The 22987-nt window shown below is 37.7% G+C and overlaps 2 protein-coding genes across 5 annotated transcripts in view; one reads left to right on the top strand and one right to left on the bottom strand.

Moving 5' to 3' along the window:
* The window catches only part of MACC1 (MET transcriptional regulator MACC1), a 486000-nt gene that overhangs the window by 256181 nt on the left and 206832 nt on the right, over positions 1 to 22987 (bottom strand). The window lies entirely within an intron of this gene.
* The window catches only part of ITGB8 (integrin subunit beta 8), an 82131-nt gene continuing 80210 nt past the window's right edge, over positions 21067 to 22987 (top strand). For both annotated transcript variants that reach the window (XM_072964886.1, XM_006211711.4), the window contains exon 1: positions 21067 to 22580. In XM_072964886.1, the coding sequence (XP_072820987.1) occupies positions 22454 to 22580 (127 nt within the window). In that variant the 5' untranslated portion in view covers positions 21067 to 22453. The remainder of the gene's footprint in view (positions 22581 to 22987) is intronic.

Below are 22987 nucleotides of genomic sequence, written 5' to 3'. Positions count from 1 at the left end.
TCTTTATCTCGATTAGTATCACTGCATATTTATCCTTCTCTTCTTTTTTATTACTCAAAAATAATATGTGGTTTTTGCTTGTAATTTGTTTCTGTCCTCTTATTGTATCTAGAAAGCTTGTCAACTCCATGTGTACTGAGTTTGTCTTCTATTTGTTTTCTCTCCTCCATAATCCTGGGTGTTAGATGTTAAATGTATGCTACTGAGGTTGACAAGAAGTGAACTAGAGACACTGCATCAGTGAGGTCCTGATCAAATGGAAGCAAATATCCAAATTTAGTCCATGGTGCCAAAAACATTATCAAAATTGTATGTAACGAATCTAAATGCTAACAGAACTAATCATTAATGGAAATACTTTTAAATAAAAATTACTATAAAGCAATATCTAACAGTGACGCTTAAAACTGTTTCTTCTAGTAGATTATTGCATACTGATGAAAAGAACAAGCAGAGAGGACAAACTAGTTATACAACCACAAAATCATGATGTCTTTTTAAAAAATTTAATTACTTCCCTTTTTTTCTAGAACTGAAAGAGGTATATGATAGATTGTCAGCTCTTCATTAGAAAGAGCAACAAAAGAAGAGAAAAAGAACGTATCAGTGCTCCAATAAGCCATAGCTTCTGGCAGATGTTGCAAGAATGAATTAGATCATTGACCTTTTTTTCTGGAGGCTTGTGTCAACTTCGAGTGGAGTTTCCAGTTGCAAAATTAGCATCTGGACAGTTCTGATATCTTTATTATACTCTCTGAGTTTTTAAAATGCTACTATTTTGTTTAAAAATTATTTCTTTCCAGATTAAAACAATTATTTAACTGCCAAGAGGAGTAATTAATTCCATGACTCAATACCAATATAATTATCTTCCCAGATACGGTTTCCAAACTAATATTCATAATCTAAGTACCCATTGTTTAATCAAAATTAAGATTTGATTGATTGATGATATTAACGTTCAAATTCATTTCTTTCCAGGCCTAATGTTGTTTCTTGTATTTGCTTTGTACTGAATTTTTGTGGTTTAAATAGCCTGTTTAACATGACCACTTTCAAACAAGATAATAAATTCTCATAAAACCAGACTATGGAATTCATAATCATAGCTCTTGGCCGCCACCTAAAGGTTTCTTTCTTGTTTTATTTTACATAAGACCTACTGTGCATTCCTGTTATAATAAAATTGTTGCTTGTATCATTACTTGTTTTTACTTAAGTATAGGATAAAGAGACATTCCAGGTTTTTTTTCACTTATATATACTTGCGTCAGCATCCTGTATGGTTATGCCCACTCCTCAATCTATTTGGTACACAGAGTCAATTTAAACTAGTTTCTCTGAGTGGCTTGAAATTTTCCACTCATTCAAGAAATAGTGTATCCTTATTATGTATCACTCCCACCCCTAGGCCTATCTTAAAAATAAATATATATATATTTAAGTCATGGTTTCTGGCTTCAAGAAGCATGCATAAATTACTGATGTTATAAGGAACTGGCTTCTCTTTTGTCATAATCTGCATTAGAATTATCATTAATTGGATAACAGAGAGTAAATCTAGGAGAAGCCTGAACAAAGAAAAATGTTTCTCATTTCCAGCTTTCCAAGGTAAATACAATTAAACTCATGCTTATTGAACCTTCGCTGAATGTAATGTATATCATAAAACTCTTCAAAGTCCACACAGAACATAAATAACAGGTGTAATCTCTTGATTATGCTTGAGGGTAAGTGAGTATCAGAATTAATAAGTCCTTGCTCCATATCCTATTTTCACTCCGTTTATTCTCCTCTGAAATTACATCTGACTGAGTCAAGTCAAATATCTCCAACTTTCTACTTGGATTCTGAAAAAGTCATGTTTCGAGATTAAAATCAGTGCAATATGATATCATCGTGAAAAGTTAGTTATGAACTTCACAAACTTCTCATTTCAAAATCCATACGGATAGAGCATATATGAATTACCCAAATTATTCTTAAACTTGTAGACATGTTTTACTGGCATGTGCACTTATCATGAATGGAATCTATCTGTTTAGCCCTTGACACATTTATAAAGCACTATTCATTAATTGAAAAGATACTTATTAGGCATCTGCTATGTGTCAGGCATTCACCATTGTCAGTATTCAGTAAAACAGATCGGTCTTTGCCCTCAGGGGCTTGTGAGGGAAATGGAAAATAAAGAAAGTAAGAAAAAATGTTATGATAAAAACTACAATGGAACTTAACACACTGTACTGTGATAGAGGATAATGTTGAGAGGAGACAGACCTATATTAGGTTAATCAGGAAAAGCCTCATGAAGGAGGCAATGTTTCAACTGAAACCTGAAGAATAAGGAGCCAGCTCTGCCAATAACTTAGAGAAAGGGCTGAGGAAACTGATTATACAAAGACCAAAATCCTAAGAGAGAGCCAAGGGATATAGAGCAGGGTGAGCAAAGGGGAGTTTTGGGAGATGAGACTGGAGAACTAAGAAGAAACCCAATTATACTGGAGCTTGACAGCCAGGGTAAGGACACTAAGCTTTATCTGAAATAGACTGGAAAGCCACAGTAACAGATTAGAGAAGGACATAGCGTGATCAGATGGCTACATGGAGAAGGGATTGCAGGCAGCCAAGAGAAAAGGGAAACAGTTAAAAGGTTATTACAGAAGTACAGGTGGTTGAGATGATGGTGACATGGACAAGGGTGGTGGAAGTGGAAGCAAGAGAAATAAACATATTTGAGATAAATTTTGGAGCTAGATTCAATATGACTTGGTGGTAGGTCAGAGGACCCCTTGGTTCTGCTGATCCTTCCCAGCTTGTTAGCATTTGCTAATATGAATATAATTCAAATGTTGATAGTTCTCCATGTTAGATTTAGACTTCTAAGTTAGATTTTGTGCCATATGTAAGCTTTTAATTTAGTAAATAAATAAATAAATAATAAAGAAATAAAAATATCTTAGGGGAGGCTTTAGCTCAAGTGGTTCATGCTTAGCAGACACAAGGTCCTGCGTTTAATCCCCAGACCCTCCTCTAAAAATAAACAAATAAGCCTAATTACTCCCCCTCAAAAATAAAAATAAATAAATAACTTTTAAAAAGTATTCCATAATAAGAAGTAAAAAAAAAAGATTAAATAAAATTTTACAAAACCTTAATAGGATGACTTATTTGCATGTCAATATACACTTATTATCTAGCCTTTTACGCAAATGAAGCAATCTACAGAAAATAATTTTATGTATAATGGAAGTTTGTCTCCTGAAAGCAGTAAAGCTTATTTAATTTTAACTACTTAGAATATTTTTGAAAGTTGTTAAATATTTCCCTGATTTCTTAAACAGAATATATTTAAAATAAGTTAAGCTTTTTAAAAACTCAGGCTCACCAGGATGAAAAACAGTTGCTATACCTCTGTATTACGGTGGCAGTTCTAAAAATAATGAGATATAAAAGTGGGTTTCCCCTACTCTGAGAAACTGAAAACTACTCTGCTTTGAAATGATTAAATTTTGTGTTATTGTTGCCTCACTTGCTCCTAGTCCTCATTATACCAAACTGTAGCCATCCACTTCTGACCCATTCTAACATATGTCTCTTTTGCTGTAAGCTGGGCTATCAGATTTTCATGCAAGTTAGCAGTATGTAGACTTCAGGTAAAATATGAATTTTTATATTCTATTTTGATTGCATACAGGCTTTTTTAACACACATGTACTTTTTCTTAAGTACATTTTAGGTCACTGAAGTTGCTTAATTAGCAAAATTCAAGTCAAGGAAATGTTCCTAGACTACTATTTTATTTCCCAGAGTTTTCACGATGCTCCTTGAAAATGGAATTCACATTACCATATACGTTATCATTTTAAGTTTCTGCAAAGGATCCTTTCTTATGACACATCAATTACATCATTATAAATGTTGGTTTTTCATTTGATACCTAAAATATAATTTTAAATGTAATATAAAAGCATATAAAATTTGACCATAAAGCTAGATCCCCCAAAACCCCAAAGTTCTTGTCTTGGACTATAATGTTATCTCTTTCTTTTTTTCACTTTGACATGCATGGAAACTAAAACAAATCAAATGTTCACAAAATCAAATTAGCAATACTACTTTCAAAGTGTCTTTTGACAAGTAACATGTGCATACTACAAACCCAAAGACATGTTTGAAGCAGCTCTTCTGAATAACTACATTTTCCAAAGCTCTCTCTGTATCACTACCTTGTATGAGGGAAGAAAATGTGTAAATGTGAAATGGAAATGTATAAATGATTAAAGTCTCTGTATAAACAAAGAGCATTCTTAACATGCATAAGAATTATTTTGAGGATTTCTTGAAAAACCGGATACCAAACGCCTAGAGCTGATCTGACAAATGAGTGTCCTTGAGAGAGAGGTCCAAAACACTGGCATTTGAAACAAGAATTCCCCAGCTTATTGATATAAGTGGTTCACAGAACAGTCTTTACATAGCATTGTCATAGACTCCAGGTAAGCAATCCTAAACAATCTGCCTTTTCAACTTTGTAGCAGTTTGCAGTTTCCAAAGATGACTACACCAATGCATACCATCCTATATGCCCTTCCTATAGGATGACATTGACATCTTTCCACAAAAATATAGGTTTATGTTCCCTCTCCTTGAATCTGGGCAGACATTTGGCTACAGTGGAAATGATACTACATGACTCCCAAGACTAATTCATAAAATGCAATAGAGCTTCTGCTTAATTCTCTTGGGATACTTTCACTTGGAATCCAGTCACCCTGTGGTGAGAAAGCCAAGCAGCCACATGGAAAGGCCACATGTAGATGGCCTTCCCACCGAAGTCCCCATCGACAGCCAGCCATCAACCACCAGACACCTGAGTGAGCTTTTAGATAATCCTAGCCCCCAGCTTTCTGGCCACCCCAGTAGTCTCTCACCTAGCCATGGCCAAATTTCAGATTTGTGAATAAAATTAATGTTGTCACTATTCTAAGCCACTAAGTTTTACAGTAGTTTTTTTATACAGTAATAGATAACCAGAACAAATTTGAAATACTTCTGTGGCTTTTTCAGATGAAATGAAAAGTTCCAAATAAATCTTCATTTAAGGATTTCTAAGTCTAACCAGCCAGATTTCCACCTCCCCCACTCCCAAGACCCGCTTGCTAGGCTTTGCTTTTAGTTTATTGCCTAGATCTGTGGTTCTCAATCAGAAGAGGTTTTGCAATGTCCAGACACATTTAATTGTTGTCACAACTGGAGAGGAAATGCAATTGTCATCTAGTGAGTAAAAGCTAGGGATGCTGGTAAACAGTCTACAATGGACAGCAAGCCCCTCCCCCCAACAAAACAAAGAATTATCGACCGTAAATGGTGCAGAGATTGAGAACCTTGAACCTAGATCTGATCCAACAGTGAGGTACTCCACTCTTACCCATGATTCTCCTCATCATACAGGTCTGGAGTTCTCAACCAGGAGTTGAGGAAAAGGGGGATGGGGCACTAGAGTTGGAATATCAGGATTATTTGTGAGGATTTTCAACTTATACAAGTGAGCTATGGTGGTTTACTGGCTACAAATTAGAATAATTTGCGAAATTTTTATTTTTTCTTTTGTAATACCAACTGTATTAAAATACCACCACAATCCCCAACTCTAGAGATTTTGACTAAGAAAATACTTGATGCCAGTAGTTTTTTTTAAAAGCACTTGAGCTGATTCTAAGATGTAGCTAAATATGAGAATTCCTGCACTGGAGATTGTGAGTCCTAACTTGGGAAGTATTGGTGAAGCCTAAAGAGTAAAATTGGAAAATTCCGATAGGTGATTCTTTTGGCATCCCTACTGAGAACCTTTAACCTACGTGCTCTCCTGCACTTAGCCTGCCATATTCTGGCAAGAAAAGGACCTGTGCCAGGCTCTTACTTCATTCTTCTGCACTTCTTTGGGACTGAAGCAAACCCTAAGGCTTAGTTAATGCATGTTAAGTCAGAAAGAAGCACCATTCAGTAAACACCAAACAATCAATTCAGTTATAATAGGATCACTCTGCTACGTACCTCTCCACCAATAAAATCAGCTCTATTTACTAGATTTTCCATTAGTAGCCTAAAGTAGGTATAAAAACATCAGTCAATATTCTTAGAATTTTACCATTAGAATGTCAAGCTAAATCAAATAATTTATACAATTCATATAGTTTAAGATGACAACTAAGTTGTTGACAGGATATTATGCTTAGATTCATCTCCTAAATAGGACTTACCTTCCTCCACCCCCAAAAAAAAACAACTAGTAATGCAAACGAATTGCCATCTGCCTCAGATGCTAAGCAGATGAAAGTTTGCTCATTTAAAAAAGTGAGTTGGGTGGAGAAGGAAAAAATGTGAAATAAGCTATTATTATAATAATTACCTTGGCAAAAATGTGTTATTTCATCATGACAATAGGCTATTCTGAACATGTTATTACATTACATTTGCAGTAAAAAGAAAAAAATTCAAGACTATGTTTTCCTTTTCAAAATGTATTTGTTAAAGGAAAACACCAATTTGATAAATTAAATTTCTCAATAATTATCACGTTGAAACTTTTCCGTCTTTTGATTCTTTCCCATTAAAGCCAAAGCCAGAAAGAATCTTTAATGTCCTATTTAGGATCCCTATCTATAAAAGAGAAGCCTGAATGTCTCTAATAGTTTCCTGTGTGTACCTATCTCGTGCTAATTGTACAGTGTGTGTGCCTAAATCTGTTGGAAGATGGTCATGATTAAGAGCATTAATTTTAAGGCATATTGCTTAGGTTTGAAACCTAACTCCACCATTTATTGTGCCCAGTAATCTTGGGCATGTTATTTTATCTTGTGTGACTTAGTTTCCTCTTCAGCAAAATGGTAGTAACAACAGTACTGAGGTCATAATTGCTTTCGAAGATTAAAAATTAAAGTGAATAGAAAGTGCTCAGCATAGTCCCTGGCATATAGATGCACTTCATGAATAAGAATCAAATATAACTGTCAAATCTAACTAACACTGACTCCATCACTAATTAGTTGAGCAACTTAGATTAAGCTACTTTATCTCTTTAGTATTCATTTTTTCTTTGTATTATAAAAAAAAAGCCTTAGTTAAATTCTGAAATTGAATTCTAAGATTCAATTCAACAATTACCTATAGTGCCAGGTTCTTCTATCTCTGAGTTTCCAAGAAAGTAGGTATGGACCTATTTTCCCATATTACAGTGTCCAATCTATGTGAATACTTTTTTTTAATTTTGTCTGTTATTTTAACTAATGTAGTGCAAAGTCAGTCTCCATAGATTCATTTCTTAACAGCATCAAGTTGAGTATGTTCTGAAACACTGGGGTGTTTGAATTTCCCCATTAAGTGTTATACATATGACTTATTTCCTCTTAGATTGAAATCAGAAAGGTCAATTCCTCCTCCAGGTAAGCTGATGACAGGTAAACTGTCCTATAGATATGACTTACGTTGTGATATCAAACAAAAGTTTCTATGACATACAAATATTAAACACAGTATCATATAGAAAGATTCTCTGAGAAATGTAGAGTTCTCACTTAGTCAGGTTACCCTCTGAACTCTTCCATCCTCTTCTCATCTGAGCATCTCAGAAGAGGTCTCTTAACTTTTTCATGTACTGTAGTTTGGCTTCTAATGGGGATGCTCTCCCTAATAACAACAGTAACATCCTGGGGAAAGATCCAGTATGGAATTTGAAGCCCTTATGATAATTGACTCTCTTGCAGTATTTGACCTTCTAATCATCTGTTCCTTTTAGAAATGTTTCAGCTCTCTTGGTTTCCATCAGTGAGTCTCTATTATTCTTGTTTGCTTGCCTCACTGACAATCTTGCCTCAGTCATCAATTGATATGTTTCCCAGATCCTTCTTCTTGGTCATATTTTGTAATTCAATATATTCCTCCATGGAATGTCCATGTCTTTATGTATTTTTAATCTCAAATCTGAAATAACCATTCATATTTCTCTTTTAATCTTCAAACCTATATTTGCAACTGCCTTCTGAATATTTCCATCTGAAGTTCCTGCAGGTCATTTCTAAATTCTCTTCCTCCATATATATTATTTTTCCTCTTATATGCCTTAAGTAATCACTAAATATATCCTTCCTAATTATCTCTTGAATCTTTTATCATCAAATATTACTTTCTTGCCCCAGGTCATTTTCACCTCTCACCTAAGCCTGCTCCAAACTCATCCTCTCAAATTTACTCTCCACACTAACACAAGAGTGATGTATCCAAAACACCTTTCTAACCAAATCATCTGCCTGCTCAGAACTTCTCAATGATGCCATCTTATCTGCTGGAGAAAGTCTAAGCTCCTTGGCCAACCAACAGGGTCCTCCATAATCTATTTCTACACTCTCTAGTCTCATCATAGGCTATGTCCTTCCATAGTCAAACTGGAATCCACTATAAAACCTACTATCTTTGGACCCTTGCACATTCTGTTCCTCTCTTTTCATTACCCCAGTATATATTCCTTACTCATTCTTCAAGACCCTGCCCAAGTCTCTCCCCATGAAGTCCTTCTCAATTCCCAGATGGAGTAAATTCTGCACATCCCTATACTACCCACCATGTTCCAAACATATGGCTATTATTGCTCATATAATCCTGTATTATGGTTATTTTTTAAATTACTGCCTTTCTCAGTATAACATGAAGTCCTTGAACATAGAAATTATGTCTTTTCACTATTGTATCCTAGCACCTAGGAGAAAGATGGGTATACAACAGAGTTCTGTAAGTTTCTTGAATTACTACTAAAATAAGGATATAAATTAGTTTACTAATGACTTAGCTTAGTATAAAACGCTAGGGATAAAGTCCTAAGACAAATGTATATAGTTAAAACTCTTTTAAAAATTTCAGCTTTATTGAAGTATAACTGACATACAAAATAATAAGATATTTAAAGTATACATGGTAGTGATTTGATATAGGTATACATTGTGAAAAGATTCCCCCCACCTAGTTAATTAATACATCAATAACTTCACATATTTATCTCTTTTTTTGATGAGGAAATTTAAGTTCTACTCTTTAAGCCAATTTCAATTATACAACGCAGTATTAGCAACTATAGTCACCATGTTTTACATTAGATCCTCAGATCTTACTAATTTTATTAAAACTCTTATTTTTAATTTCCATCTGTAAACTTTTCACTCACACCTAGACTTTGCTCCCACACTGACCTCACCCCGACCCTGGTACCACCTCTAATCTTCCTTATCCATTTACTGAGTTGTTCCAGGTCATCCCAGGATGACTAAGCCTTGAGAGAACTTCTTGTGTTATGCTCAAAGGCTTTAACCACTCACTTAATCTAATATGCCCTACCAAGAACTTTATCTCTTGGAATCCTGCTTAGTCTTAAGAATCTGGTTCCTGGTTACGAAAAATTATTTTTCACCTTCTTCAAAACATAAATGCCTGTGTATTCCAGTATGTCCTCGAATCTTCTGTCCTAGGGCCAAAAATAGATAAGAGAAAACCAAGACACAGTAAAGTTTTTGGAATGATTTTTCAAGCTCTGACATCCTTCTAAAAGAAGGTCAAATGACAATCATGCCTCCAGTTGTTACATCTATCCCTCCTCTAGAGATATATTATCAGTTATCTGGGTAAAATTAACCTTTACGTTCTTCAAACTCTTGTTATCTTTTAAACTTTCTAATATTCAGAAGAGTGCTTATAAATAGTTTCTTGAAGGTGTGAGGCCTAATGTCTTGCTGAAACTTTATGTAAATAACAAAACCTGATGTTGCCCAGATATATGTACATCTTCACTTGAGCATGTCTGTAATACTGTCTTTACTGTCCATGATGGAGGCCGTATTATTATTTAGTTTTAGGACCTAAAACCAACTGGATAGGACCTATTTTTATAAAAGTAAATCTGTTTCAACAGGAGAGAAGTTGTTATAATTCTAAATTACTTCCTGCAGGCCAAAAGAAAAACAAAAACAAACAACAACAACAAAAAAACACAGATAGAAGAGGCACAACGGAAAGTGGTGAGGGCCAGGAATCAGAATAGGTAACAGGTAATCACTATTTGGTAAAAGGAATTATGAAAAGATTGAGTATTTTTACTTATGCTACATTCCATTGATCATAACATAGTTCCCGCTACATTGATGTTAAATGATCAGTTGATCCTAAGGAAACAAAGAATTGGAGGTCGGGCACTGGCCCCTTGTCCATGAGCCGCTACCGCAGGAATCACAAGCTTAAATGTCTACAGGACTTGGGTATGTAACATATATGAGCAAACCCAGCCTGGGTATATAAAAAGCGGCAACATGATTGCAGTGAAAAATGGTAACTGACTCTCAAAAATACAACAGGGAGTGGTGAGGACTGTGGCAAACTGGAGAGCCTGAGCTCCTTAGGTGGCAGCAAAAATGCAGTTCCAGCTCGTTGCCTTGCAGAACTGTAGGCCTAGCTGTGCCCAATATTCTGATTGTTTAAGAGAAGTTGAAAATAGGATTTCATAAAATTTCTTGTTTTTCAAATATTTGGCAAAAAATTAATAATTTTTAAAACCACTCTACAGGTAGATAGAGGGCCAAACAAAACATGTGTTCGTATTTGATTCTGAAAGTTGTGTTTCACAGTGAGGAAGATCCAGGAAATTCAAGCAAATAATTAGGGGTATATTTGAAAGGAAAAGGACCTCAGCTAGAAGCAATACAAAAGCTTAATGATTAGGCAAAGATGTAAAATTTAGACTGAGGAGCAATTTTCATGTTTCTTTTTCTAATCTTGCCAAGAGAGATTATGGCTATCTTAATAAAGCCAATCTCCTTTCCCTTGGCTATTTGACCTCCTTTATAGCCAAGTATGTTGGTTATTTTCTATTCACCCATCCAGTTTCCTTTCCTACCCTCTTCGTGTCCCAGGAAGCTGGTCAGTGTAGGTTGCATGAAAGAGTTACTTCATCTCTGGCTTCCACTATGTTTGGCACATCTAGGGCACTGGAGGGAGTTTGGAGGATAGGAAGAAACTGACATCAGGGCATTTATTTGCCCTACTTTTTCCTTGCTAGTTTCACTGATTAGCTCCCTCCTCTCCATCTGGAGACCCTCTTTATACAGCTCAGTCATGCCCTTTGTGTGTGTGTGTTCCTTGAAATATTGCCTCTTCTTGACCCTTTAAGACAAGGGTGCTAAAGGCTTCCCACTGTTACAAGTCCCAGGGGACTACCACTTGTTCCCTTCCTTAAAACCTGCTCTGCAGGTTTCAATTACCCAGCTTAACTCTGCTTTCTATTTCCTGCTGGGAGCCTGCCTTAAGATGCCATTTCCGAAGACACAATCTTTCCCTAGGACTGGGATCTTAACTGGACAAAGCTTCTCATCATTTAATTCTTATTTTTCTGGGTTTTTTTGAAAAAGGAAAGCTATTTGGAAGTATCAGAAGCCTTGAGAATGTATCTAACCTTTGACCCAGTTACCTCACCTTGGAAATTAACTAAGGAAAGAATCTTAAATATTTAAGAATTTGAAAGAAAATTTATACAAATGTGTTTATTAGTGAAGTGGACAAAAACTATAAACAACTCACATTATATCTTTCAGGACTAAGCCAGGTGTCTTTTGCTGGCCCCACCAGCTTTCTGCTCCACTTTGCTCTCTGCCCTACGGGGCTAGCCTTTATGGACTCCCCTATGGCTCTACTACCCTCCAGCATCAGGATGGGCTTTGCCAATACCGGATCTTGATCAGAAATGAGAGAAAGGGAAAGGAATAACATAGGGGTAGAATGAAGTAGGGGTAGGCAGGTTATTCTTCCTGTCCTTTCCCTGTAGATGACCTCAGGCTGGCTGTGACTCTTGAACAAATGTGACAGAACATGTCAGGTAATATCTAGACACAGTATCTCTGGGGTTCAGTAATGCACCCTTCTTTTGCCCTCTGAAGCCTAAAGATAGCAATTTTATCTCCCCACTGTTTCCAACACAAGTATACAGCACTATCACATATTTGTAAATAGTCCCATTATTAGCAAATTCTCCTCAAATTACCCATTTTGAGTACACCATCTGTTTCACTGCCAAGAATCCAGTGGAATCAAGGAGCATATTTAAGTAAACTGAACAACAAACTCACTTGGGAATAATATATAACATAGAAAGATATTGATGAAGAGTATATAGTAACAACAAAAATGGTAAATCCAGTATGAACAAAGCTACATAAAAAAAAAGGCAAATGAAATTTACCATGAAAATGCAATATATTCTTCACATTTTCTATAATAAAAACACATTACTCTTTTAATAACAAATTTCCTTTAAAGATTACTTGAAAGTGAAAGACACTGTAGGCTATAACTAGAGGAATCCTGAAAGACGTAGATGTGACATTAGAAATGATTTTTGACAACAAAGTAGAACAAAGAAGGAAAAGGGGAGAAACATGTCCAGCTGAGGATAAATAAGAAAAATAAGTGAAAGTGCTTGTAGAAAAATTAGTATTCTGTTCTGTAGAACATGTAGGTAGAGTTAGAAACAGGGGAGATGTCACTGCAAGTGGTATCTAGAATATGATTTGGGACCAGAATATTCAAGATTTCATAGCTGATGCTAAGGGTCTCTTTCATGGCCTAGAGAGAGGTTGGGAATGGCATAAGATGAACCATAGATGGGTTTAAGAAAAGGATTTAGATTTGTACTTCAGAAGGAAAAGTCTCATAGCACTCTGGGGATGAGATGGCTAGGAGTTCAAGTGAAGGATGAGAAAAGTCTGAACTAAGGCAGCAATAAAGGCACATAGCAGGAAGGAAAAGACTGCACACACTTCACTAAGGCAGGATTAATACAATTTGTTAAATAATGAAAGATGGGCAGCATACATCTCTAAGAGAGAACAGTAATACCTAGGGCACACCTGAAAACATGAAAATCTCTGCTATGTTAGCTTTGAAAAGGGTTCTAGTGACTGAAAATATTATTTGCATTTTTTGTTGTTGTTGTGATGGTATATTATACTGAAATGTGCATCTTCATAAACAGCTGTTTTGTATTTCTGAATCTTTAGAGGATTAATTTTCCTGGTATAAGATTAGTATTTTAGATATTTTAAAGATTTTATTACATGTTGTCAACTGATTGCAAGAAAGTTTGAACCAATTCACCATTAATGAGATCCGATTTCAACCCTCTATTGTTGACATTAAGAATTTTTATCTAAAAATTCTTTGATTGTTTAATGGATAAAAATGGCACCTCAATTTTTTAATTAGTATTTTTTTGGATAATTGATGATGCTGAACTTTTCCCACATGTTTTTAACCATTTGTATTTCCCATCCTTGAATCATATGCTAGTGCTTTTTGCATATATATCTATTGTAGACTAAATATTTTCTTATACATTTGTATGAACATATTCTGTGGTATGAATTTTTACCCTTTTTGAAATATTTTTAAACACTTAAGTTTTAAAGAAATTATCATCAAATTTGTTGATTTGTTTTTTTCAGATTGGATACACTATTTTTACTTTTAGAAAGAACTTTTATTACTAGTATCAGAAAAAAAAAATATATATATCCTAAGCTCTTCAGTCCATCTTGAATATATTTTGGTATAAAGTAAGTTTCTAGTATAAAATAGATAAGTAGCAGTATATATTATACAGTACATAGAAATATGGCCATTATTTTATAGTAACTTTAAATGAAGTATAATCTATAATAATACTGAATCACTATGTTGTACACCTGAAACTAATGTAATATTGTAAATCACTATACTCAATTGAAAAAAAAGAGTAAAAAGACTTAGTCACAGAAGTTAAAAAAACTAAAAAAATAAGTCTCTAAATTAATGTTAGCTTTTTTCCAAATAGCTCACAATTGTCCCAACACTATTTATCAAATTTTGCATTCCCTCTCCATTGATATTCAAAGCATATCTTGTGCTATATTAAGTTATCATTGATCTGAGAGTTTATTACTGAGCTATTCTATTTACTAACCCAATCATCTTTTTAAAAATTATTACATATTATTTCCAAATCAGATTATAGTATCTTTGAGAAAAGGGACTGGGTTTTATTGATGCCTGTATTTTCCATAGGACCTATCACTTTACATGTAGTAAATGTTCAATAAATATTTACATATTTATTAAATGAATGTTTAAATTGAATATCCTGTGCCTAATTTACAAAGAATTTCCTCACTGTGTTAAAAGGTCACATTCTTCAAGGTGAAACATGAAGTAATTTTGAAACTGGAGAAGGGGGCTGAGAGTGGAAACATTCCAAGTATAAAAATGCCATGTGAATTTGATTAGAATAATTTAAATTTTGTAGTGACTTCATTCTCCAGAGGCAATGTGATCATGAGAAAATGCTGAGAGAGAAAATTTTAGTCGTGGGTTCACTCTGAATTACTGAAGTTCAGAAAGGCCTTTAGCTGTGTAATGATGTGCAAATCAGTCCACATACCACTGTGGCTCAACAGATGAACCATGTCAATGGTGAAATGTTGTCTTTATAATGTCTGTTGATACCTTTATTTGGGAGAACCAGCTGTGGGCCCTTAACACTGCTATACATTTGGAGTACTGAGCAATAAAGCAACAACATTTAAAACATACTACATATTCATTTCCCCTCCTGACTACATCTAAGTTTTAACACGTTAAATTTTAAATAAAAGGCAGTCTTAAGTATGTTTTCCCTGTCATTTACAAATACAGAAAGCTTTCATATAGCTACATGCCAAACTGCACACGATGACTTCAGGCTGAAAAGATTGTGGAACGATTTTGTTTGATTAAGGAGACATAAAACTAGACTGTCATAAAGAATGCTAGGATTACAGGCTTCTATATAAAGACATGCTCACTACATCTATTAATTCGGGTAAAGAATTGTATAGTTACCAGAAAAGGAAAGTTATGTATTCAGCAAAACCAAAGATATTTGATGTTATTTTTATGACAATATGCAAGGCTTGAAATAATATTTATGTATTTTCAATTTTTTCACATTTTTGAAATTAAAGTAACCTAAATTTACCATGGCAAAACCCTTAGGATAATATATGGTGAATTCTGACATGTTTCATTTTCCTTTAATTCTCACAATAACCCTATTTGGTAGTTTGTTTGGCTTTTGTTTTGTTTTATTTTTGTTTTTGGTGCATGAGTGTGCTTTATAGACTTTTCTTGTTAGAGTAGTTTTAGGTTCCCAGCAAAACTGAATGGAAAGTACAAAGAGCTCCCTTTTACTCCCTAGCCTCCCATACATCACTTCCCCCACTATCAACACCCCATATCACAGCAGTACTCTTGTAGCAATGGATGAATCTACACAGACGTATCATCACCCAAAGTCCTTAGTTTAGATTAGAGTTCACGTTTAGTGGTGTACATTCTATGGATTTTGACAAATGGACAATGACATGTATCCACCATTGCAGTATAATACAGAGTAGTTTCACTGCTCTAAAATCTCCTGTGCTCCACTGATATATCCTTCCCTCTCCTCTTCCCCTGGTAACCATCTTTGTACTGTCGCCATACTTTTGCCTTTTCCAGAATGTTGTATGGTTGGAATCATACAGTATGTAGCCTTTTCACACTGGCTTTGTTTACTTAGCAACATGCATTTAAGTTGTCTCTCAGTCTTTTCTTGGCTTGATAGCTCATTTCTTTTTAGTGCTGAAGAATATTCCATTGTCTGGATGTACAACCATGTATTTACCCATTCACCTCCTGAAAAATATCTTGGTTGCTTTCAAGTTTTGGCAATTATAAATAAAGTTGCAATAAACATCCTATTTGCAGGTTTTTGTGTGGACATAAGTTTTCAACTTCTTTTGGTAAATACAAAAGAGTGCAAGTGATGGGTTATATGGTAAGAGTGTATTTAATTTTGTAAGAAATCACCAAAATCTTCCAAAGTGGCTGTACCATTTTGTCTTCTCACCAGAAGTGAATGAGGGTTTCTGTTGCTCCACATCCTCACTGGTGTTGTCAGTGTTTTAGATTTTGGCCATTCTAATAGAAGTGTAATAGTATCTTCTTGCTTTAATTTGCAATTTTGGTACTTATTTTAACTTCATCACTGCATAAATGAAGAAACTCAGTTTCAGGGAAGTTAAATAACTTGCCAGTGATTCTACAACTACTGAGTAGCAGATTCAAACTCAGTTTTTTTTTTCAGATTCCAAAGACCTTGTGCTTTTTATTCTGTGGGTTGCCTTATAGCTAGACAAGAATAAAATTCAAATTCACACATGGAGAACACCAGAGAGTAGTTTCCAGGCTCATTTATTACTTGTTTTAATTTAGGTTCCTCCAGAAGAGGACTCTGAGACAAGGAAATACCACGGAGCAGTGGGAAAAAGAAGGAGGGAAAGGCAGCAAACAAAGGATGTTTGAATACAGTTATTCCTGTGGGCAACTGCAGCTTACTCCTACAGGAAACCTAGGGAAATGGTGCTCAGTATTACTTAAAATATATTGTGTGATAGTAACAGTCCTTGAACTGTTTGAGACCCATCCAGGATAGAGCATATAAAAAGTAAAAGCAAGTACTTAGAAACTTCTATAACAACTTGACATTTTTGTGACATCTTTTTTTCTAATAATTCATTTTCTAAAAGTACCAATCCATATGTATTGAGAATGAAAGACTGGTCCAAAAATAGTTTGAGAAGCACTAGTGTGGAATACAAGCCCTAAAGTTATTCCATACAAGGAGCAAAGGAGCTGGGGTGTTTATACCTCACTTTTCATCAGGTCAGTCCCTAGTTGAGATAGTGTCCAGAAGTGTTCATCTCCCAGCACTTCTGGCTGGGCGGAATGAAGTGGTGTACTTGGAGGGAGGCGAGAATGTCAACAATAGTGTCTCCTACAAACTTTGTCAATAAAGAATTTCACAAAGCTAAGAAATTAATTCATATATCATCACATCTCCTAATCATCCTGATAATGAGTTAAAGGCTAAATAAGCATTAATTTGTTGCATGCTATAGAAGGATAACAAAAAGCTAGGATTTGACTGTGCACAGATACAATGTTTCATTCAAAAGCACCCATGCAAATAACTAATACTGCCAAACAAAGCAGTGGTTAGTGGGCAGGGTAGCTAAATTAAAGCTGCATCATTACTCAAAATACAACTGTAATGCAAAGCAGTGCCCTGTGGGATTCAGCATACCTGAGTATTGAGCATTTGTCACTTTATAGGGCTCCCTTCATCAACTCAAGATAGTTTTGTGTCATCTTTTTGGGAAATAGTACTATATTTTTCACTAAGAAAGTCAAAAGCAAGAGTTATTCCTTCTCCCTCTCCATTCCCAGAAGGGCAGGGGACTGGCATGTGACTAAAGTTCTGAAAATTAGATACCCTCAATTAGAATGCTGCAACCTGAGCAAGTAGTCCAAAGATGAAAGCATTCTTGTTTTTTGGACACTTACTGCTACTGCTTATGCCTTCCTTGGTTTCTGGCCTTATTTAATCCTGGTCTCTCAGCCTCCTGCTGATTCTGTGAGCTCCCAAGTTTCTCCAATAATTTCCTTTTTTACTTATGGCACTTACAGAACGACTCTGTTATTTGAATCCAAAAGTCATCACTGATATGAGGTGGTGAAGAATCAGAGCTCTGATTCATAGCTGCTCAATAATTCTCTTGAAGAAATTAGGTCAGTCTCTTCACCAAGTTGGTTTTTAGTTTCCACATTCGTAACATAGTATTAGTTCAGCAGTTATTATGCAAAATTAGTCTGTGAGATGTTCCCTGAATAAAGTATTCTTCCTTTGAAGACTACAATTGCATGTTGGCCTATTTAAGTTCCTGAAAAAATTTCCTGCAAAAGATTTAACTTAACTTTAACCCAGCATTTCCCAAACTTAATAATGGAAGTCTTATTTCCAAAAACATTAACATCTCAGATTTAACCATCTGTAGAATACCCTGGAAAGAGACATTGGCTCCAGCAGTTCATTTTTCTCTGACTTTGCACCTGAGAATGGAGTTTGTCAATAAGCATGCATAAGGCCTATTAATCCATTATGGTAGGGGTTCTTAAATTTCAGTGCATAAAGAACTATTTGAGAAATGTGTAATAATATATATTGCTGGGCATCACACCAGATCTATGAATTCAGAATCTCCTGGAAGAAAGATAAGGAATCACTCATGGGTGATTATGTTGTAGGCAGTCTTCAGTACACAGTATGAGCAACAGTGATTTCTGCAATATTTCAGTGAAAAAGACCTTCTCATGGCTTATGCTCTTTATCATTAGAAGGAGCTAGAAGTCAGTCACAATAATACATCCTACTGGCTCAACCATTCATCATCTCCTAAGAGTTACAGATGAAGCAAGTTCATAGACATCTTGTGAACATCTGCTTAAAACCTCTGAATAAAAGCTTGAATATCTCTGATTCTGACTTCAGAAATATATAAAATTAAAATGTGAATATAGTTTTAGCTGTAACCATGAGGTCAATAATTTGGACAAAATCTAGTTAAAGACTGAACACACACTAAAAGGAGCAGTCTCTCAGATGTCTTGCTCACTCCTGCTATCTATGTCTATAGCTTATTCATTTCTCACCATAAACTGAGTTAGTGAGAAATCAAGGTTAAAGGAATAAGGAAGACACTTAAGTCACATAATTTATGACTTATTACCAACTAAAAGATCTGATAGGAAGCCAGAAATGAACAGCTAAAATGTTATTTTTAGACTACCTGTGAATTTCACTTTCTCTCATTACCAAAAATGATTAAAAATTAGCTGTCAGAAATTTCAAAGCAAGTCAACAGAACAGGATAGAAACAAAAATTAATCAAGTCACCATCTTCTGGGACTTTTTTTCTGTTAGAATTCTTCAGGTAATATAAGAAGAGAACAACACTATATTTCTTCACAATATCCTGTACATTTTCTCAGAGGCAAAAGGATGAGTTGTGGTGACCAATGATATTTATTGGAAACAAGAAAAGTTTTTGTTCCTGGGCCACTAGTTATATTTACTGTAAGAAAACTTTACAGATCATTTGAAAGATTCAGGAGAATTCACTTTTATCTTTATAGCCCCAAATGTTAGTAAACAACTTGAAAGGATCACACTCTCATAGTGGGATAAGCTGTCTTACTTTATAATTTGAGAACCAGAATTACAACCTCTTTACAACTAGGAAGTGATGATAAATGGAGCTATGTTTATTCTTCAGTATCTTTGTAAAATTGGCATCCTGACATCTATTTGCATAGGCTTCATATAACACAACACAGAATTCTTTCTTTCCAAAGGGCTTCAAAATTTATAAGCTTACAGATTTACAAGCCTTATTTTATTCCTCATGCTACATAGTTGTTTTGGCTTAGTATACAGCCTATATCAACATCTAACAATATAGAGTTTAAAAATATGTGCATCAGTTAGTGAAATATCAATGTCACAAAGTTACATCCATTATTATTTGTATAATTTATATTTATCTAATATTGTATTTTTATTTTACATTTCCAACATCATGTTAGAGTTGAAAATATGTCAAAACTTGATGTGATAGTTACTTAACAATGTAGAGTGCACTTACACACACATCCTTTTAGGGATTATGGATTGATCTTTTTTCTTTATCGCATCACTGCACTGTCTCAAGGGTGGCTGCATTCCTTAGGACTGTGAAATAATCTCTGGAAAATACACATGCTACCCCACTGAAGAGCGATTAATCAGAGCTTGACTATGTTCCTTTTGTGTTCAAATTTTCAAACCCTCATCCCCATTCCAGCTAGTTTTCAGGCCCTGCCTTTAAGACCATCAAAAGCAAAACTACAGCTGTTCAAACTTGAAACTAAGGAAAGAAAATTAAAAAACAAAGCTGAGCTGGACTTTATTCTATCTACTTAGAGTACATTGCCAGTAGTGGAATTATATTTACAAGTATCAGTTTTTCAGGTTTGGATCATTCACCTGGTTTCTCAAAAGGACCTGCTTTGTAAATCCAGGGCACTTGTAATTTTCCAGCTGGGTTCCTGGTTTGCTTAGCTAATTCTGTGGGCCTCAATGTGTAGTCCACACCTGAAAAAGGGGAGTTTCTAATGCCGTGGTTTATTAACCAGGTACTTTCCATTCACTTACTCAGTTAACAATTAGAAAATAAAAAGAAAGAAAGAAAGAAAAAAAAAGAGCGAGAAAGCCTCCTTCTTGTTTTTTTACTCCAAATATGGAGATGGAAACTATTAAACAAATAAGAAGGAAGGAAACTCCCGCATATTTCACCTTGACCTGGCTGGAATGCTCTGATGCCTCTAAGAGGCAGTGCTCTAGGAAAGAGATCAGGCAGGCTTCTAGTGGAAAAATGAGAGGTCAGACTTTACGAAGGGGAACCCCTCCTGCCCCTAGAGGAAAAAGAGAACCATCATTCTGTGTTTCGGTTGGAAACAGCGCCTTGTTTTCATTCTGGGGGACTGGGTTCCCTCCCTTGGCCTAGCGTAGTAGTAACGGGGCCCTAGGAGACGCGCGGTTCTCCCGACATAACACACGCTCCCGGCTTGTACCTAAATTTCTGAGCTGCAAGCAGGCAGAAATGTCCTCCCACCTCCTCACCTCAGCCTCCCTCTCCTGCTTCGCCGCCTTCTGTAACTTCTTTGTTTCGTTTATTTGGAAGGTGACGCTTAAGGTCAAAAAACCCACTGTGACTAGCAAAGCCTAGAGGCACCACCAGACGCTGGGAAGAGCTGGGCTGTCCAGCTCAGAGCCGAGGCTCCGAGTGGAGAAGGAGCCTCGAGAAATCTCGGCTGCAATTGCCCCTGCGGACCGGCCCAACTCTCCAAGGGTTGAGGAGATGCCGGACGGTATTGGGGAAGGGCACAGGATGAGAGTGAGCTCCTCACTCCTGACTCTGTAAGTGAAGTGGGCAGTGCGCACCAGCGGAATAGAGGGTGTTGGGGGCGGGGAGAGGCCCAGGGATTCCACTTTGTGGAAGCTGCAGGGCAGTGAGTACCTCCTAACAAAGCAGCGCACAGCGTCAGGGTCAGAGCCTGGGGTTTGCGCGCAGCTGCCACCCGTGCTGAGCGAGTCTCTGCCCGCCAGGAGAGCGTTGGGGGGTACAGGGTTCGGGGAGGAGGAGGAAGGAGAACAGGGTGTGCGATTCCTGATGCGCCGCTACGCATCAGGAGTTCATGGGAATGGTAACTATCAGAACCAAAGGAGAGAAAAAGAGCTGGAGTGAGCAAAACAAAGAGCGAGTGTGGGCCGCGGTGACTTCATGCCTCACCAATGTCCCGCCCACGCTGCTCCAAGCTTGTTGCTGCGCCGGAGCCGCCGCCGCGCCTGCGGGCGGCCAGGGCAAGCAGCTCTGTAGCGTGGGGCGGTTTCCTAGCAACTCGCAGCCCGAACGCGCCTAGCTACCCGCACTTTGGGAGGACCCCCCACCCCTCTACAAGCAGGGGGCTGGGGCAGAACCACTTCTCCCCCGCCCCTCACCAGCCTCTCCTCTTTCGCATCCTCTCCGGGCTGCACCCTATAGTGCGGCAGCTGTCCGGGCTCTGGATGGTGGGACGCCTGAGCCGCACACTGGGGCCAAAAAGGGGAGAGCACGAAGCTCCCGCCGGGTGAAGCCAGGCTCTTGCACCCCCGCGGAACCTCCTCTCCTGAGCTCGTTGCCCTGCGATCCACTCCAGGGCAAACGAGCTGCGATGACCCGCTGTGTGTCTGCGGGCGCCGGCGGAGACTTCTAGGGCGCTCCGGGGCCACCTCCCCCGGCGGATGGCACCTCAAACTTCCTCCCTCGCCAACCAGGACTCTGCCGCTTCGACTTTGCCCGCCGCTCAGCTGAAGAGGCTGCAAGACTGCAACTAAGTGAAGTTGGCCTCCCTGCCCACCTGTGGAAGAAGCTCGAGCTGATTGATGCGCCATCGATTTTTTTCCCTTCGGCCTCGCTGGCGTCCCCTCCCACAGATGCAGCATCACCCAGTGAATGTACATTAGGCTGGTTTTTCCCCCCAGCTTCAGGCTTTGTTTGGGTTTGATTGTGTTTGGCTCTTCGCTAAGCTGATTTATGCAGCAGAAGCCCCATCGGCTGAAGAGAGACAAAAGCTCTTTTCTTTGTCCCAGAGCCGGCTGCGGAGCCTTTGCTCGCGTCGCCGCCCCGGGTCATTTGCCTTTAGAGGAGGTGTTTTTCACGGAGATCGCGGGACCCGCGGTGCCGAGCTGGGAGGGCCGCGGGGGCCCTGAGATGCCGAGAGGTGCCCTGGCCGGCATACCTGCACCGTTTGCTTTGAGCCGCAGGGTCCGCCTGTCGGGCCTGCTGGAAACGTCCTAGCGACACTTGGCACTAAGCGCCCGGGAGGCGCGATCGCGCATCCGGTTAGCAGCTAGGCGGCGGGCGCGGTGCAGTGCGGGCTGCTTTGCATTATGCGCCGCTCGGCCCTGGCTTTTTTTACTGCCACATTTGTCTGCCTGCAAAACTGCAGGCCAGGTCCTGCCCCATTCCTCCGGGCGGCCTGGATGTTTTCAGTTGTTCTTGGACTGGGCCAAAGTGGTAAGTTGTTTTGTTTTCTTTTGTTTTCTTCTCTTCCTCAAAGGTCTTGCGCTGTCACGAAGAGCATCCTAGCCAGGTAAGTGGCTCGATGACAGCCTTCATCTGCCCTAAGAACTTCAGAAGGTTGGGTGTATGCCAGTGTCCTCCATCGCAGGCGGCCTGAAGGAGGCCAGGTGTCAAGCATTTCCGCCCTGTAGTGACAGCAATAACTATATGAGGACACACTGTGTGTTTCTGAGGGAGGCTGTAATAGAATGGAAGTTTGAAAGGGTGGTGGGTCATATTTACAGAAGTCTATTTAGGGTTCTGCTCCATCCTTGAGGGTATCCTCCTTGAAGGTATCCTTGAAGATGCTCCTCATATTTCTAGTATGAGGGCCCACTAACCACTAGCTTGCATTTGATTTA

Source organism: Vicugna pacos, chromosome 7 (genome assembly GCF_048564905.1).
Source record: "Vicugna pacos chromosome 7, VicPac4, whole genome shotgun sequence".
NCBI lineage: Eukaryota > Metazoa > Chordata > Mammalia > Artiodactyla > Camelidae > Vicugna > Vicugna pacos.
Note: the sequence above shows the minus strand (reverse complement) of the source record. Positions and strands in the feature narration are given on the sequence as shown.